The sequence below is a fragment of the Chenopodium quinoa genome, unplaced genomic scaffold, assembly GCF_001683475.1.
Source record: "Chenopodium quinoa cultivar QQ74 unplaced genomic scaffold, ASM168347v1, whole genome shotgun sequence".
NCBI lineage: Eukaryota > Viridiplantae > Streptophyta > Magnoliopsida > Caryophyllales > Amaranthaceae > Chenopodium > Chenopodium quinoa.
The window spans coordinates 5,000,934-5,019,052 of record NW_018743510.1 but is presented as its reverse complement, the minus strand read 5'-3'; the positions used below and the strand labels follow the sequence as shown (position 1 = coordinate 5,019,052).

General features: G+C 37.5%; 1 protein-coding gene across 1 annotated transcript; it reads right to left on the bottom strand.

Moving 5' to 3' along the window:
• Positions 1 to 222: 222 nt before the first annotated feature.
• Positions 223 to 777, bottom strand: LOC110739830. Its single transcript, XM_021920314.1, has 2 exons — positions 550 to 777; positions 223 to 462 (listed from the first exon to the last, which is right to left on the bottom strand). The coding sequence occupies exons 1-2, from the start codon at positions 775 to 777 to the stop codon at positions 223 to 225; spliced, it is 468 nt and encodes a 155-aa protein (XP_021776006.1).
• Between the last annotated feature and the right edge of the window lie 17,342 nt (positions 778 to 18,119).

The window sequence follows — 18,119 nt, the reverse complement described above, 5'->3', positions numbered from 1 at the left end:
CGAAACTTGGGCAACGAAAATCAAACTTTTTCTCACTTTGTATAATATTGTTGTTCTCTTTTGTCTTACTTTTTCCTTTAACATCTCTTTGAGATCAAAATTACTCGAAATAACCGTCAAAAATGTGCAAAAAGCACAAAAATAACTGAAAATATAGGGAAAAAGCGCGAAATTCTACCGCATTCTACCCTCCTTAAAGAACAAGAGTTACGTCCCCGTAACTCACCATACCTTAAACAACTCAGGATATTTCTTTTTCATCTCATCCTCGGCTTCCCAAGTTGCTTCCTCATACTCTTGGTTAGACCATAGCACTTTAACAATCTTAACTTCCATATTGCGCGTACTACGCACTTTATTGTCAAGGATCTTGACAGGTTTTTCCTCATAAGTTAAGCTTTGATCTAACTCAATAGTTTCAAGTTGTAGCACATGCGAATTATCGGGGATATATCTTCTTAACTGAGATACATGAAATACATCATGCACTTTACTTAGCTCTATAGGTTAGGCCAACCTATAAGCTACTTTGCCTATCCTTTGCAATACTTCATATGGACCAATATACTTTGGGCTAAGCTTCCCTTTTTTTTTCAATCTCATTACACCTTTCATTGGTGACACCTTTAACAATACTTTATTACCAACCTCAAATTCCTCCTCTCTACGCTTCAAATCCGCGTAGCTCTTTTGGCGATCTTGCGCCGCTTGAATCTTAGCTTGAATCTCCTTTACCTTTTTAACTGTATCCTCGATCATTTGAGGCCCTAAAATCATTGTTTCACTTATGTCGTTCCAACAGATTGGACTGCGACACTTCCTTGTATATCATGCCTCAAATCGAGCCATGCCAATGCTCGCATGGTAGCTATTATTATAGGAAAATTCAATTAAATCCAAGCTATCTTCCCATCCTCCTTGGAAATCCATAACATAAGCCCTCAACATGTCTTCCAAGGTTTGAATGGTTCTCTCAGTTTGCCCATCTGTGGCAGGGTGAAAAGCTGTACTCATCTTAAGTGTTGTACCAAAGTTTTCCCGCACACTCTTCTAGAACCTTGAAAGAAACCTAGAATCTTTATCAGACACAATATCTTTTGGAACTCCATGTAACCTCACCAAATTTTTGATGTAAGCTTTTGCAAGTTGTTCCATCTTCCAGGTCTCCTTCATTGGTATAACCACCGCAGGTTTTGTAAGTCCATCCACCACTACCCAAATGGTTCGTTTCCACTCTTTGACTTTGGGAGGCAAGTCACAAAGTCCATTGAAATATAATCCCATTTCCATCTAGGAAAATCCAATGATTGCACAGTTCCTTGCAGTCTTTTGTGTTCTATCTTCACTTTCTAACAAGTTAGACACTTTGCCACAAATTCCGCAACTTCATTCTTCAATTTGGGCCACCAATACACTTTTTTCAAGTCTTTATATAGCTTGTCCCCTTCTGGGTGTACCGAGTATGGTGTATTGTGACCCTCTTCCATCAACTTTCTCTTTACCTCCTCACATTTTTGTGGTACACACCAACGACCTTTGTACCTTAAACTCCCATCTTCATGAATCTTGAAATCCGTAGCTTTTGCTTGCTTTATTTTCTCACGAATCCTATCCAACTTTACATCTCCTACTTAATTTTCCTTTATCTCATCAAATATGGTTGGTTGAATACTTAGATTCGCAAGTATGCCTGCTGGCACTCCCCATTCTACCACTTCTAGATTCATTTTCCTCATTTCTCTACATAACTCATCGACCACTATCAAAGTGTTCAGTCCATGACTAGTTTTACGACTTAGAGCATCTGCGAATACATTTGCTTTCCCCTCATGATATTGTATGTCGAAGTCATAATCCGTCGTATTTTGGCGTGAGTTTAAATTCCTTTGAGTCAAGATGTATTTCACACTCTTATGGTCTGGGTAAATCCTACATTTCACTCCATACAAGTAGTGCCTCCAAATCTTTAGCGCAAAATGATTGCAGCTAGTTCTAAGTCATGAGTAGGGTAATTTACTTCATGAGTCTTTAATTGTCTTGATGCATACGCAATCACCTTCCTATTTTTCATAAGTACACATCCTAGAGGTCATAGATTTAGCAATCTTTGAGAAATCTTTCACAAAACGCCTATATTACCCTGCTAAACCTAAGAAACTCCTAACGTCAGACACCATTTTTTTGCATAGGCCAACCTTTCACTACCTCAATCTTTGCTAGATCTACTTCTACCCCATCTTTGTACACAAAATGACCCAGAGATGCCACTTTCTCCAACCAAAACTCACACTTAGAGAAATTTGCGTAAAGTTTGTTTTCCTTTAGTGTTTGCAGAATTGCCCTTAAATGTTCTACATGTTATTCTTTACTCTTCGAATACACCAGTATATCATCTATGAACACTACCACAAACTTGTCCATAAATGGATGAAACATCTTGTTCATCAAGTCCATAAAGATTGCTGGAGCATTCGTCAATCCAAATGGTATTACTGTAAACTCATAATGTCCATATCTTGTTCTAAATGCAGTCTTGGGAATATCTTCATCTGCAATCCTAAGTTGATGGTATCCAGACCTTAAATCAATTTTAGAAAACACAGTCGCGCCTTTCAATTGGTCAAATAGGTCATCAATCCTTGGTAGTGAGTACCTGTTCTTTATGGTGACCTTATTTAACTCCCTATAATCAATACATAACCTCGTACTTTTATCCTTCTTATTCACAAATAACACTGGCACTCCCCAAGGTGATGCACTTGGTCTTATATAACCCTTTTCTAATAAATCCTGTAATTGCTCCTTTAACTCACTCATCTCTGCAGGTGCCATTTAATATGGTGCCTTGGAAATTGGTGTTGTTCCTGGAACTAGCTCTATTGTGAAATCAATTGCCCTTTTAGGTGGCATTCCAGGAATTTCTTCAGGAAACACATCCAGAAACTCATTCACTACTTCTATATCCTCAGGCTTAGTTGTCTCCACATGCTCCATATTCCTCACACTACAAAAATACACCGGATGCCCCTTCTTAATATACTTTGCCAGTTTTAACACAGATATGATCCTTAGGCACTTGGCTTCACCATGCATCCAATATGTCACCAACTCATTATCAGATGTAGTCATTTTTAATTTCTGTGATCTACAACTAATCTCTGCAATGTACTTGCTCTACCAATCCATTCCCAAAATGACATCGAAGTCACTCAATCCAAACTCAATGAGATCCAAAAAAAACACTTTTCCTTCGATTTCTAAAGGTATATCTCTAAAGAATTTGTTACACTTTACTACCCCACCCGTAGGAATAATCATAGGCAAATCTACCTCATCTACGGTTTTCAAACAGTTTGATAGTTTTGAAACAATGACCTTTGAAATGAAAGAAAAAGTTGCTCCAGAATCAAAAAAGACTTTAATAGGAATAGAGTTAATAGAAAAAGTACCAGTGATGACATCTTTCATGGAATCAGCCTCATGCCTACTCATAACATTCATCTTTCCTGCAGCTCCACCTTTCTGTTGGTTGTTCCCATTATTATTGATGGTTTTCGCCGCATTCTGTTGTGCCCCCTTATTCCTAGAATAGTTGTTACTTCCCTGAAAGTTTCACTGAGCCCCTATTTGATTATTGCTCTATTTGTTTCGATTGGGATCCTTGGAGAAACATTCATACTCCCTGCGTCCTAAATTGTTGCAAGCACGACAAGTAACCAAATTCCCATCACAATCCCTTCCAGGGTGGTCATTCTTACACCTCTTGCAATATAAATGTCTTGCTCCCTTGTTATTTCCCTGGGTAGAGTTCCTAGCTCCACCATTAAAGTTTCGTCCACCTTGGCGATTGTTGCCTTGAAAATTATTATTGTTGTGGAAGTTGTTGTTATTATGATGGTACTTTTTCTTCTTAAAGTTGTTCTGGTCACCTTGCGGGTTTCTAGAATTCTGTCCTACCTCTTTCTCTTTTCTTTCCCTTCTATCTCAGCTATCTCTTTCTTTTTCTTTGATTCTAAGGCATATAGGTGTGCAACTCTCCCATACACTTTATCCAAGGTTTCAAATACTTGACCACACAGCTTTAACTGCAAATCAGTAGTCATACCACTCTCAAACTTTCTAGCCTTAGACTTTTCTGTAGAAGCGGACTCCTTAGCAAATCGTGACAGCTCAATAAACTTGGTGTTGTATTCAGTAACTGACATATTCCCCATAACAAGATTAGAAAATTCCTCAGCCTTTTGTTTCTATAAGAAGATAGGGTAAAACTTGTCCCTAATCTTCTCTTGAAACATAGTCAAACTAAATCCAGGTAATTCCTTAATGGTAGCTTCATTTTGCTGCCACCAAAGGTCAGCTTCACCCCTAAGGTAATAGGTAGCACAACCTACTTTTTAGTTCTTTTGACACCCTACTGCCCCGAACAATTTCTCAAACTCCCTCAACCAATTTTCCAGTATAGTTGGATCAGGCTCTCCTTGATAGGTTGGTGGCTTACTCTACGCCACCTTCTTAACAGTTCTCCCTGAGCATCTACGTTATTGGTTGAGTTCCTTGCTAATTGTTGGGCAAAAACTACTGACTGCCTCACAACTTCACTCAACTCTCCTCCATCGTTGTTGTTACCACTCTCTCCTGCCATCTTTCTTCGCCTGAATTAACACAAAGGGGTCTTTATTAAAAGCGGTCTTGGCTAGCTCTCAAGTTAGACACTCAACCATCTAACTCACACCCTTGACATATACACATTAAAATTTAAGCTAACAAATTAGGATTTACAAAAATTAAAATTCCCAAAAGTTGCAACTTTACAACCAAATATTGATTGCTAACCAACCACACACTTAATAAAGCATCATATTAATAAATAAAAATTAATTCCCATGGATACCTAAAGTTTAGAATAAATTATTGGAATATTTTTGAGCAAGAAATGACTTATTGGAGTAGTGATACGAAATGAATGATTTGGGAACGAAATAAATGATTTGGGAACGCAATAAATGATTTGTCAATAAAATGAATTAATTGACAAAGAATTAAATGGAATTTTATTGATAAGTAAGAAAATGAATGGAATACTGAAATAAAATTAGTTTAAATAACTTATGTAACTACATAAGTTTACTGGCTCACTATGGACATGCCACTTATTACTTTACTGGAACTGAAATAATTAAGATGCGGAAATGAATCTAAGAATTCTAAAAGAAATGAAACTACAAAAATCTAGTCTTTTCGAACTTTATCCCTCCTGTAGGGAGATTGTTTGTAGCTTCCAGGATCGAATTCAGGGTCATCCTTGTCTTCCATTGGTTTAGGTGACACCGGTTCTTGCTCTACTTGGACAAACTCTTCATCTTCCTCATCGTCAGATGAAATATCAATTATAATTGGAGTTGGAGGTGGATTTGGATTTGGAATTTCCTTACAGTTTGGTTACTCTCATCCATCATCTCTCCTTCTTCTTGCCCTCCACCTGTCCCTATTTGATTAGCCTGAGTGGGAGAAGAACTTCCTGACTGATGACTAGTGGAAAGGGAATTATTACCTGCTGGAATATTATAGTAGTAGTTGGGATATGGAATGTTTAAGTGCTAGCAATAATCTTTCTTAACTTTACAAGGTAAGAAATCAAGTATCTGTAGTCAGGGTACCACTGTCCATAGAAATTTTTGTATTTAGAGTAGTTTGGGATGTCCCCTGGTAAATAAAAATCGGAGAACTTTGATTTAATAGCAAGGTATGGGGGTTCATATGGAAGACAATGAATAATCATAGCAGAAACACAATCAGGAAGATCATAATTCTTGTCTCCTAAGACATTGCTCATATGGGCACAGTAGAATTAAATTTTGTTGACATAGTCAAACGGATGTTCATAGTCTTTCTTGATTAGAGTACCAATTTGGGAAAGTTTGCTGGGAAGAATTGGCATCCTGTAAAGGAAAAGTTTTAGAAAATTCCCTTCCCAAAGAAAATAAAAACAAAATACAATTCTTGCATGAATTAGGTTCAATGTTCAATTAAACAATTTCACTCATTCTAATCATATAATCACATGCTTTCAATCAAGCAATCTAATTAGATTAGGACCTCGGATTTAATTGGATTAAAATCGTATTATTGCTAACTTATGACTACGAACCCAGATTTTGACTCAAAAATAGTGAATTTTGGGTGGAATCGATGTTCTAAATCAACCTCTACTACAAAGTGATTAAAAAATGGCTTCAATAGGCCAAAATCCGCCCAGAATGTGGTTTTTCGAGGGGTTTTTTGTTTGCAACGAAAAATTTTAAATCTTTAAACCTTGATTAATTATGGCTTGCAATTGTTGGATTATGTGTTTGATTATACCATTAATCTTCTTCAATTTTACTCCTTATTAAGCATGTTTATGTTGTAAATTAGTTGCTTAAATTGGATAGCTCTTAATTTCACATAAACTTGGAATTTCTCATTCTTGCAAATAAATTGCTTGGAGTGTGAGACTTTATGGTGAATATGATTTTTGAAGCCCTAGAAGAGTTAATGATTCAATCTTAAATGGTTGAATCTTAACTTGCTAAAATCCATAATGAACAAATTTTGGTTTTAATCATTTTAGAAGTTGATTAAAATCTTAAATGCTCATACTTGTGCTTGAAATATTATTCTTCATATTGGAAGGTAGTAATATTCAAAAATTGCATAAGTAAGTGTTGGATAAATTATTTAATTGGATGATTGATTATTTATTTAACAAATTTTGTCAATCTCATTATTAATTTATGTTGGGTAAACTAATTATGAGACTAGCCCTCAATTTTTGTTGCATCAAGTTGAACAAAAAATAATTAAAAAAATGGTTCTTGAATTAATTTTGGTTTTTGCACTAAAATTGAATTTGATTAAGTTTTATTTGTTTTAATTTCAAAATTGCTCAATATTAGTTCTAAAATAAAATTTAAAATCAATCTTAAAGTCACACAAAAATTCAGAATAAAATTCTGAAGCACGAGCACAAATAATCTAAGCTATAAGCTTCGAGCCCCAAGCTCGGCTAGCATGGGCTGCTAGCACAGCCCGGCATGTTGCTGCCGAGGCTTGGTACGTGCGTGTGTGCGCTTCATAGTGTGGCTAAGAGCATGTTGGTGCGAGGAGGGCTAGCATTGGCCGAGCAAGTAACTAAGCATCACCCAGCTAGCAGCATTCACTACTAGGATGCCTCGGTAGCATTGTAGTGCTGCAGGCTTAGGCTGCAAGCACTCGGCACCTGCCGCAAGCTCGGGCTGCTAGGCAGCGCCTGGTGCTAGCAGTAGCACGCGCCATGGTTTCCTTGGTGTGTTGTTATGTGCACGCGGCCGGCCATGCGCACCTTGCTTGGGTGCCTAGAAAACTCCTTAGCCCTTTATTTGGCTTGGGAGCTAGGCACTTGGCTCAATTTTTGTCGTATTTGCGTTTTTGTTAAAACAAGGCTAGGCCTCGATTTTTCCATTTACTTGCAAATAAAATAATTTTGACAAAATTTTGTTTTATCGAATTAATTAATTTTAACCTTCCGGACATGCTTCTTAATAGTCTTAAGGAGCTAGTCAATATGTTTTCCGAGACTCGGGACTTGAATGTTCATTACTTGATTAGGTTATTTGTGAACATGAAAATCAAGGCCCCGGAGGAAGGTTGCCTTGCGAAGAAAAGGTACCGAGTTTGGTCTAGGGTCTACAATACCAAACTGAGACCCGGTATGCCCCTCCAACCCCATGTGATTAGAATGACTAGACTCTTTAAACACATGGAGCTTCTTGGAATGCCATTAGAAGATGAGATGGCGGGTCATATCTTGCTTGGCTCACTCCATTCGGGCTATGATGCACTTAGGATGCATATGGTAGCCGGGAATGAGTCACACTTATTGAATGAGGTGGTGCAAGTTCTACGCAAGGCCGACTCCTATGGAGCTACCAAGATGCCCTTGAGAGTGAAGAAGAAGGAGTTCAAGAACAAAGGGAAGATGCGATGCTTCTATTATGGTGGGCAAGGCCACTACAAAAAGGAATGCAAGATCTTCCGAGAAAATGAGGAAAAGAGGAATGCTCCATCCATGTAATACCCCGTATTTTTATACGTATTCTAATTTAAATAAGTATTTCTTAAAGTATTTAAATAATTCGAAATGAATTATTTATGGTTTTTATTAATTTAGAAAGAATTATTTTAATTAAAAGTCTATTTTTAATTATTTAATGATCTTGAAAATATTTTATTTTATGATTTGGAAATATTGGGGCATATTATTTTATAAAAAGATAATTTTTAAAGTCAATGGTATTTAAGGAAGGCCAAAATACTAGTTTGACTAGGAAAGATATCATTAAGGGTAGTAAGGGAATTTTAAGTAGGAGGGATATTGAGAGGGGGTATAAATACCCATCATATGCCTAAGGTAGAGTGCACCCAAAGGTAAACTCTCTCTCTCCTCTTATTTTCTTTTCCCCTTAATTTTTCCCCTTCCCCCTTTATTTATTTTATTTTATTTTATTTTCAATCACCACCACACGGCCGACGCCGCCACCACGCGGCCGGCACACGCCAGCATCGGCGGGCGCACGGCAGCCGCCCATCCATGGTGGTTCGTGCGCCCTTTTCAAAAAAAAAATTATTTATTCTTTTTGTTTTTAATTCAATCTACCCTAAATCTAATTATTGTTTTTGGGTTTTGTGATGATTTTATGATGTTTAATGATAAGTATTTTGTATATAAATTCAGATTTGGTTTTGAATTAAAAAGCCCCAAATTGAAAACCCTATGTTTCTAATTAATGTTTATTGATGGAATTTGATTGTGGTTGATTGAAACTATTAAAATTAATGATTTTAAATTAAATTACAACAAGTTATAAGTTTTAATAATGCTGGAATTTTTATATAAGCTATAATTATGTTTCTTGAAATGATTTTTAATGACCCATTAATTAGGAATAAAAGTAAGGGTTTAAAATAAAATTTCAGCTTATTTTAGAGGGTTTATGAGTGATTTAAAGAGTGTATAGATTGTTGGAAATTTGTGTGGAAGAGGTATTAATACTTCTTTGTAACTGTGGTTTGTAGGAGACTTTCAAGTGAGTTTAGTCATGGCGAATTTAAGATCATATTCAGTGTACGTTCGCGTACTTAGTATTTAGTTGAATATGTAGAAGCATGCTAGACTTTGCTTAATTAATTCCAAGTAGTATCATGATAGGTGATGGTTGGAATTTGTTGATTGGATCGATGTTGGTGAATGATTTGTGATGTATGAATTATTTGTGGTGAATTGGTGATTGGAATTAATTATGTTGGCATGTTGGTTATGAACCACGCTTTTATTATTGACATGTTAGAGAGCATGTTTAAATAAACTATATGTTTGATTTGGTTTGGAATATGAAAAGGAAATTTTATTATGGTTCATATAATTTTTATTGATGCTTTAAGCATGTGAATTGAGCTATCAAGTGTCTTAGTACACAGGAATGAATTATATTGCGGTGCTTATGTGCACTTACGGTGTTTCTAACACCGAGGGATAGGATTTGCGGCGCATTATGCGTTTAAAGTGTCTTTGACACTGAGGTAGATTAAAAAGGGTTCAATTATTAAATTTATGTGGTCACTAATAATTCAAGAATTAAATTGATATGTTTGATTGCTTAAATGATTTATAATGTTTGATTGTGCTATGGTTTGAGGGTCATCACCAAGTATAATAATATGTAAGCACGTTAATTAAGTGAAAGAGATTATACACCAAAACTCTTGAAACGTATATACCTTGAGTATGAACATATGAGGGGAGTTATGCGACTTTATATTTGACCATAACTTCTACTGGGAGTACAGGACACTGTATTTTCCTTTTTATTTATTTTATGCGCAGGATGTCCAGTCACTTCATGTGACATTTGCCTACCCGGTTAGCTCCCTGTGTAGTTTACCTCAAGTTATTTGAGGCAAGGATTTGGTTGGAAACCCATTCGATGTGTAATCAAAATTAAATGAACATTGATATTTGTCTAGTTAGGTGTTGAGTGTTTTGTATGCTTGTAAACAGGTGCTACACGGTAAGTTGTGTGATGATAGGATGAAAGCATGTTAGTATGTTTTATTACGCTTATGTACTCAACATTGCTGATTGTGTGTTTGTATGTTTGTTTGGCTTTATCTTTACCTTGGCCCTACGACGACCTATTTCTATTGGCTAGTAGTGGGGACAAGTAGAGAGAAGCTTTACAGGTGGTGAAGCATATTCATGATGGGCTTGAGTGAAGAGCGAATCATGCTTAGTTCTCATAGGAATATGATGCGTTTTATTTGCTTTAAATATTATTTATATTATTATGCTCTCGAGACTAACACAAAGGTTTTCAGTATTGTTTGGTTTTAAGGGTCTATAATGGTTCTCAGTTGTAGGTTGACTTAGTTTGACTTTACTTTCGTTTGGTTTGACTTTTTTTAAGTTGACTTGTTTTTAAATGGTTTTAAAGATAGTCTTCCGTTGAGTGTGTCTTTGATATTTGCCTTAGCCGTTTTCACGGTGGCGGTGATGTCTTAGATTTTCCTATTTCGTATTTTTAAAAGGGCAAATTTGGTAATTTAAAGGAAATGAATTTTTAAGGTGTTACAAAGTGGTATTTGGGAGTTTAGGTTGAGATTTTTAATAACACTAAAGCTGAAAACGTGTTTTAAAGTATTTTGTTTTAAACTTAGCCAAGTGCTTATTTAATTAAGTTATTTTAAAAGAGAGTTATTTTAACTTATTTTAATGTTTGAAAACCGGAAAATTTATTTTTTTTTTAAGTCCGAAATTATTTATTTATTTATTTTGGAAAATCCGAAAATTTTCTTTTAGGACATCTGAATTTTTTTTTATTATTTAGGGTGTTCGATTTTTTTTTTTTTTATAACTGGCCGAATATTTTGGTCTTTTTCGGGTTTATTTTTGAAAAATTAATTTTCAAAGAAGAGTGAAAAATATTTTTAGTTTGTTCATTTTGCTGGAAAGCAAGGATTGAGGTAATGTTATGTGGTAAAAATTTTTAATAGCATGTTGGTGAGTTTGGGTAGGAAAGAATTTGGGCATATAAGTTAGAAATAATCACGTTCTTGTGTGCATTAATATTTTAGGTTGTGATGTTTGATAATGTGAATTCTAATCCAAAAATTTAAATCCATTTAAATCACCTTAATTAATTTTTAGTTGTAAAACTTAAATGCAAGAGGCTCTTATACCACTGTTGGGTTTTGCGGTGTCCGACATTGCGTGGAAACAAAACCCGCAAAATGGATCGCATGCATAATAATTACAACATAACAAAATAGCATGTAATTAAGGAAAACATAAACACATAAAGAGAAGATAGAGAAAGAAGCTCACCCTAAACGCGTGTTTTGCTCATAACTCGAGCTCGGATTTGGAAAACTTTAAGCCTCGCAAATGTAAGACCTCCAACGTCTGACACCCTCGATCACCGCATCAGCCCCTACCCCGTAGCTTAGACGGGGCTAGACCAAAATTACTAGAGTTTTACGAACTTAAGGCTTTCTCACTCTTTGGGAGATTCTTTTTGAGTTCTACTCAAATGAGTATTCCCATTAGCCAAGGTGGGTATTTATAGGAAAATGCTCCCAAGAGTTTCCATCAACTTTCCATGTGGGAGAGTTGGTGAAATGTGAAAATGAATGAATTAATTTAATTCTAAATTAAGTGATACGACATAAGTAATAAGCAAATGACAAGTGGCAATGCATGGGAGGGGTTAGGTAAGGACCAAAACCCCTTCCCTTGGAGAGCAAGAAAAAGCCAACTCACATGGTCAACCATGGGATGACTAGCCTCATGCCTTGGGCCTCAAGGCTAGGCTTAGCTAGCGGCCTTGCCCTCGGCTAGGGTTTACTAGCATGCCGCAAGCCCACGCGAGCTAGCGGGCTGCTGCTAGGCCTGCTTGCGAGCTGGTGCTAGCACTACTAACGTTGGCCTGCTCGCATGCTTGCGGGCTGATGCTAGTGCTTCTAGCTTCGCCAGCACAGCAACGCTCGTATGACCTCGCTGCTATCTAGCTAGCTCGGTCAGCATGCCCGACCAGTGCACATGCGGGGCTACTGGACCTGTTGCCGAGCTAGTCCATGGCCAGCAGCCATGCTAGCTAATATGGCATAGTCCTCGGTTGGCTAGGCCAACCCGAGGCTAGGTCCGATGACTTGTCATTTGACTTATTTTCTCATCTCGTCGATTTCTTGAAACGACTCGACGTTCGACACTCGGCTTCGACGCTCTAAGCTCGTGATCCGACGTCTTAGTTCGTAAAATCTCTATCAACTTATTTAATCCTCGGGATTAATTCGTCGCCTTAGTTTAGTTACACGATTGGGTGTGACCCGAAGGGTTCAGTCAAGAGCAAGCTGTAATATTAATTATACATTAATATTATTGATCGGAAGCGGCCTCCAGCTAGGCATTCCGATCACTTGACCTCACTGAATATAATTAGCTTTCCTAATTAATTCTGAACCCTCTATCGGAATAATACACTTGTTCGAAGGACACCATTTCTTTCAGCACCACTTTTCAAGTAGTGGACATTAAGGCATTATTCAACCTATTGTTGGGGATGCCCTTGGCTCCATGACCTAAAGGTCGTTCCTTCATCTCTCCACCAACAATTAAAGGCTATAGTTGGAGGAATTCCTGTTACAATTGATGCCTCCCCTATGAGAATCAAAGCGGTTGACAAACGAATCATTCATGTTGAGCACGATGAACATGATGAAGATTTGTAGGGCTTTAACACCGAAGAGGTCTTTGTTATCTATGAAGATGAAAAGACCCCTCTTAACTATAATCCTCACTCAAATCTCGTAATTAATGCTATTTTAAAAAGACAAGGGCACTTTCTCGGAATGACTTTAGGAAAGAAGAAAGAAATAACCAAGCGCATAGGACTATCTAGCCTCCCTAAGAGGGATACTTTTGGACTTGGATTTGAGCCAACTCCAGAAGACCTTAAGCAAGCCTTGGACAAGTCTGCTGCATGAAGAAAAGCTCGTAACCAAAAAGATGCAATACCAATAGATCCATACCTTCTCACTTTGAACGGACAATTTATAAAAGAGGGAGAAGACTACCCATGCTATGATTTCTTGAACCACTTATCAGGGATGGAATACGCCAGCTTGGGTTCGAGATCTTCTTGGATTGCAACTTTCTAGATGGGATTACCAATCCTAATACCAATAAAGAACGCACACCCCCATGCTTTGACTTCAATGTCATGGGTCTTCTCTTTGGGTACAAGAAAAACGAGCCTAAGTGTGTCGACGACAATTCCACACTGCTACAAACTGTCTTACAAAGTGAAGACTTTGACCCCTCCAAACCCATCACTCCAGTGGAAGGATTACTTAAGGGATGGCGCAAGACCGTGAAAGTGACTACACCAAGCGGAAGGAAGATAGCCATAACTACGGGTGAAGGCCCCATGTGTGATGAGTCTGAGTCGTCTAGGTTCGAGTCTGAGTCTGAGTCCAAGTCTTCTTTAGAGTCTTCTATTCTCGAGTCTACTAAGTCTCTCGTAGTCGCACCCCCTACTATCAATCTTACCTTAGAGTCTACCTCTAGAATGGTTAGTAATTAGGTCCCCGTAGACCTTTCTCTTTTTTATGTAATGGTTCAAGAGTTTAATAATATGACTTCTTCCGCTTACTCTTCGTGTTATTCCCTTACCAATGATGATGAGTATTGCTTTGCTAATAATGAAAATGACAAAGAAATAATTAAATCAATGGAAGCACTTGAAAATAAAACACTAGTATTTGAAGAAACTGAGACAGTTAACATCTCAAAAGATCTCACCATTAAAAGAGAAGTTAAAATTGGATTAACTCTAAATCAAGATAAACGAGTTAAATTAATAAGTCTATTTGTTGAGTTTATCGATATCTTTGCTTGGTCATATGAAGATATGCCAGGCATAAGCAGAGAAATTGCTCAACATACTATACCACTAATTCCGGGAATGAAACCTGTAAAATAAAAGTTACGCCGAATGAAACCCGACGTAGAATTTAAAATAAAAGAAGAAATCCAAAAACAAATAACTACAGGTTTTATCAAGGTATCCAAGTATCCAGAATAGGTCGCTAATGTGGTACCGATTCCCAAGAAAGATGGTAGAGTGAGAATGTGTGTCGACTACAGGGACCTTAACAAGGTCAGCCCAAAGGACGATTCCTCTCTACCTCACATCGACATTTCAGTAGACAATACAACAAATCACGCACTTCTCCCATTTATGGATGGGTACGCGGGTTACAACCAGATTCTAATGGCAGAAAAAGACATGGAAAAGACTACCTTCACAACACCATGGGGCACTTACTGCTACACGGTGATGCCATTTGGGTTGAAGAACGCGGGTGCCACATACCAAAGAGTAGCAACTGCCTTACTTCATGACATGATGCATAAAGAAGTTGACGTGTACGTGGACGATATGATTGTAAAATCTAAAGATCGCCCAGGTCACCAAACAGCCTTGAGAAAATTCTTTGAAAGACTTCGCAAGTACAACATGAGGCTAAATTTTAGCTAAGTGTACGTTTGAGGTTACCTCAGGAAAACTTCTAGACTATGTCATTAGATCTAGAGGGATTGAAATAGACCCCACCAAAATCAAGTCTATCATATCCATGCCACTGCCCAGAACCGAGAAGCAAATTCGAGGATTCATTGGCCGGTTGCAATACATAAGTAGGTTCATATTAAATCTTACCACAGTATGCGAACCAATATTCAAGAAGCTCAAGAAGAATGTACCAGTAGTGTAGGACGATGAGTGTCAAGAAGCCTTTGATAGGATCAAAGCCTATCTTGCCAATCCTCTTGTACTACCACCAGCACTACTAGACGTTCCCCTTCGTTTATATCTGACAGTCACCAAGGAAACAATGGGAGCAATGCTCGCACAAGAAGTAGAAGGTAAAAGAGCACCATCTATTACCTAAGTAATAAGATGCTTGAGTATGAGGTTTGCTACACACCATTGAAAAATTGTGCCTCCCACTTGTGTGGGCCACAAAGAAGCTAAGGCATTACATGCTTGTTCACATAGTCCATGTGGTTTCTCAAATGGATCCTCTCAATTATCTATTTGAAAAATCCACCCTTAACGGAAGGATATCAAGATGGATAGTCACCTTGGCTCAATTTGACTTAAGATTTGTGCCCCAAAAGTCTATTAAGGGATCCGCAGTTTCTAACTTCTTGGCTAACTTTCCACTTGAAGACTCAACACCAGTGCAAGAAAATGAGTTTCTGGATGAAGAATTACTTGTCACTAAGGATGACACCTAGATACTATACTTTGATGATGTATCCAATCAAAAGAGATGAGGCGTAGGAGTATTACTGGTGTCACCTAATGAGGAACATATCCCAATGTCAATAAAACTTGACTTCGATGTAATAAACAATGCTGCAGAATATGAAGCATGTGTGGTAGGCCTCGAAACAGCATTGGCACTTGGAGTAAAAAAATCTTCGAATATTTGGAGACTCGTCCCTCATCATCAATCAGATTTCCAAGAGATGGAAAATGAGAAGTGAAAGTCTAGCTCCATGCCAAACTTACTTGGAAACTCTCACCGATCAATTTGATAAGGTAGAGTACACATACCTACCAAGATAAGAGAACCAATTCGCTAATGCCTTAGCAAGACTAGCCTCAATGGTAATAATTCCTAAGGAAACCGAGTAAATTCCTTTAACCATAGAGAACAGGCATAAGCCCGCCTATGTCCAAGGCCTTGAGGATGAAGAAGAAGTCCAAGAGGACGAAGGAGAACCATGGTATATAGACTTCCTCAACTATGTCACTAACGGGGAATATCCACCTAATATTGACAAAAGAGCGAAACGTGCTTTGAGACTCTTAGCCTCACAGTACGTACCTATAGATGGTGAACTCCATAAAAGAGTACCTAAAGGAAGAGCTCTCCTATGTTTAGGCAAAAAGGAGGCACAAAAGGCTAATAGAATCATCCATGAAAGAGCATGTGGAACACACATGAATGGTAAAATGCTAGTCTATAAAGTCATTCTCCAAGGCTATTATTGGACTACCATGAAAAGAGATTGCCATCAGTACGTGAAAAGGTGTGCAAAGTGCTAAATATATGCTAACTTGCAACACGTTCCACCTTCTCTATCTTCTTTACACTTACACATCTCCATGGCCATTCTCAACATGGGGAGTAGATATCATTGGAAAAATCTTTCCACCTGGATTAGGAGGCCATGAATTTATCCTCGTTGCCATCGATTATTTGACCAAGTAGGTTGAAGAACCATCATAAGCAAAACTCATTGCGAAACATGTTGCAATCTTCATAGAAAGAAAAATCATATGCTGATATGGAGTCCCACATGAAATGATAAGTGACAATGGTACTCACTTCCAAGCTGAATGTGATGACCTACTTATAAAGTATGGTATTCAACATCATCACTCTTCTCCATATAGACCTCAAGCAAATGGTGTAGTAGAGGCAGCCAATAAAAATCTAAAGATGATCATTGAAAAGATGACAGAGAACTATAAGGATTGGACTGCTAAACTCCATTTTGCTCTTTGGGGTTATCGCACGTCAATTCGCTCATCCACAGGAACTACGTCGTTCTCCTTGGTCTATGGAATGGACGCCCTACAACCTGTAGAGATAAAAATACCTTCCTTGTGCATAACATTGGAAAGTAAACTCAATGAGGTAGAATGGACAAGAGCACGATATGAAGAGCTAATTTTACTCGATGAGAAACGGCTAAAAGCTTTACATCATGTCCAATGCTATCAAAATCGCATGGCTAGACACTTTAACAAAAAGGTCAAGACAAGAAACATCAAAAAAGGAGACTTGGTGTTGAAAGCACTTAGAAAGAATGTACTAGACCCAAGAGGCAAGTTTAGGCCTAATTGGTCTGGACCATACATCGTGAAAGCTATCCTATCTGGAGGAGCAGCTAAATTGACAGATATGGACAGAAACGAATTCTCAAATGACAAAGTTTCACCAACTCAAGAAATTCTACCCATAATCTAACGGGTTCCGTACCCAAGAGAGCTACGTTTGGCCAGATTCCTTAATACTAAGGATACGTAGGCAACCCTTCCATAGAGTGCGGCTACTTTAAACGTTTAAATTTTTCCTTTGAAAAACATTAATCCATTATAAAAATCGCAAGAAAAGAACAAGGGTCATCGTGTCGCGACAGAGCTGCCGCGCCACGACAGGAACCAACGCATCACGACAAGGTCGGCACGCCGCGTTGGCCATCATTCCGCGACGGTGTTATTGTTTTGCGCTAGAGTACAATTTTTTGAGCCGATTAAACTACGAATAATTGCGATCTTTCAATCTTTGAATTGGTTCAAAAATTGTCCGACTTTAGTACTCGGATTATTTTTTGAAACAAATTACATGATCACAAATGATTAACAAATTACATGAAAATGTAAATTAATTTTTGAGAAGCTTCAAAGTCAAGAATAAATAATTGAACTCATATTTAGGATCCCTAAAAAGAGTAGTTTAATTTAAAATTGTTCGAAATTTTTAGCAAGTCACAACTGTTTTTGTCAATGACAAAACTGTGCAGACCTTTGCTGCAGCTTCTAGTTGAAGAGGATGCATCGAACAATGCGAGTGATGGATGACGTGATACAGGAACACATATACGTGTGATGTGACATATCACCTAAGTCTTTCCATTGCTCCCAACTTCCGTACTTGGGAAATTATTTCAAATAAAATTGAATGAATTTAATTTTATTAAAGGCTAAAATTGCATTGATAATTGAAAAATTGAAACAACGTCATTAATGGCATTACGCCTTATTAAAAATAAAAGTAAATTCGAATCGAAATTGTCTAATGAAATTAAAAGTAAAACAATACTCTAAATCTACTCTTCTTTTTCCTTACAAGCCCTTTTCTAGTTCTTATCTATATCTTCACCATCTAATAATTCTTTTACCAGTAGTGAAACCTTTGATGAGAAAACTAAAACCTTTGAGGAAGAAGTCTCTCCTTTTGCAAAAACC

Bases quoted from the DNA above. Each gene is read 5' to 3' on its own strand.
- LOC110739830 (XM_021920314.1), bottom strand. From the start codon at position 777: ATGATTTTAGGGCCTCAAATGATCGAGGATACAGTTAAAAAGGTAAAG. The intron at 463-549 runs GTATTGCAAAGG...CATGTATCTCAG, and splicing joins AGTATATTGGTCCATATGAA to TTAAGAAGATATATCCCCGA.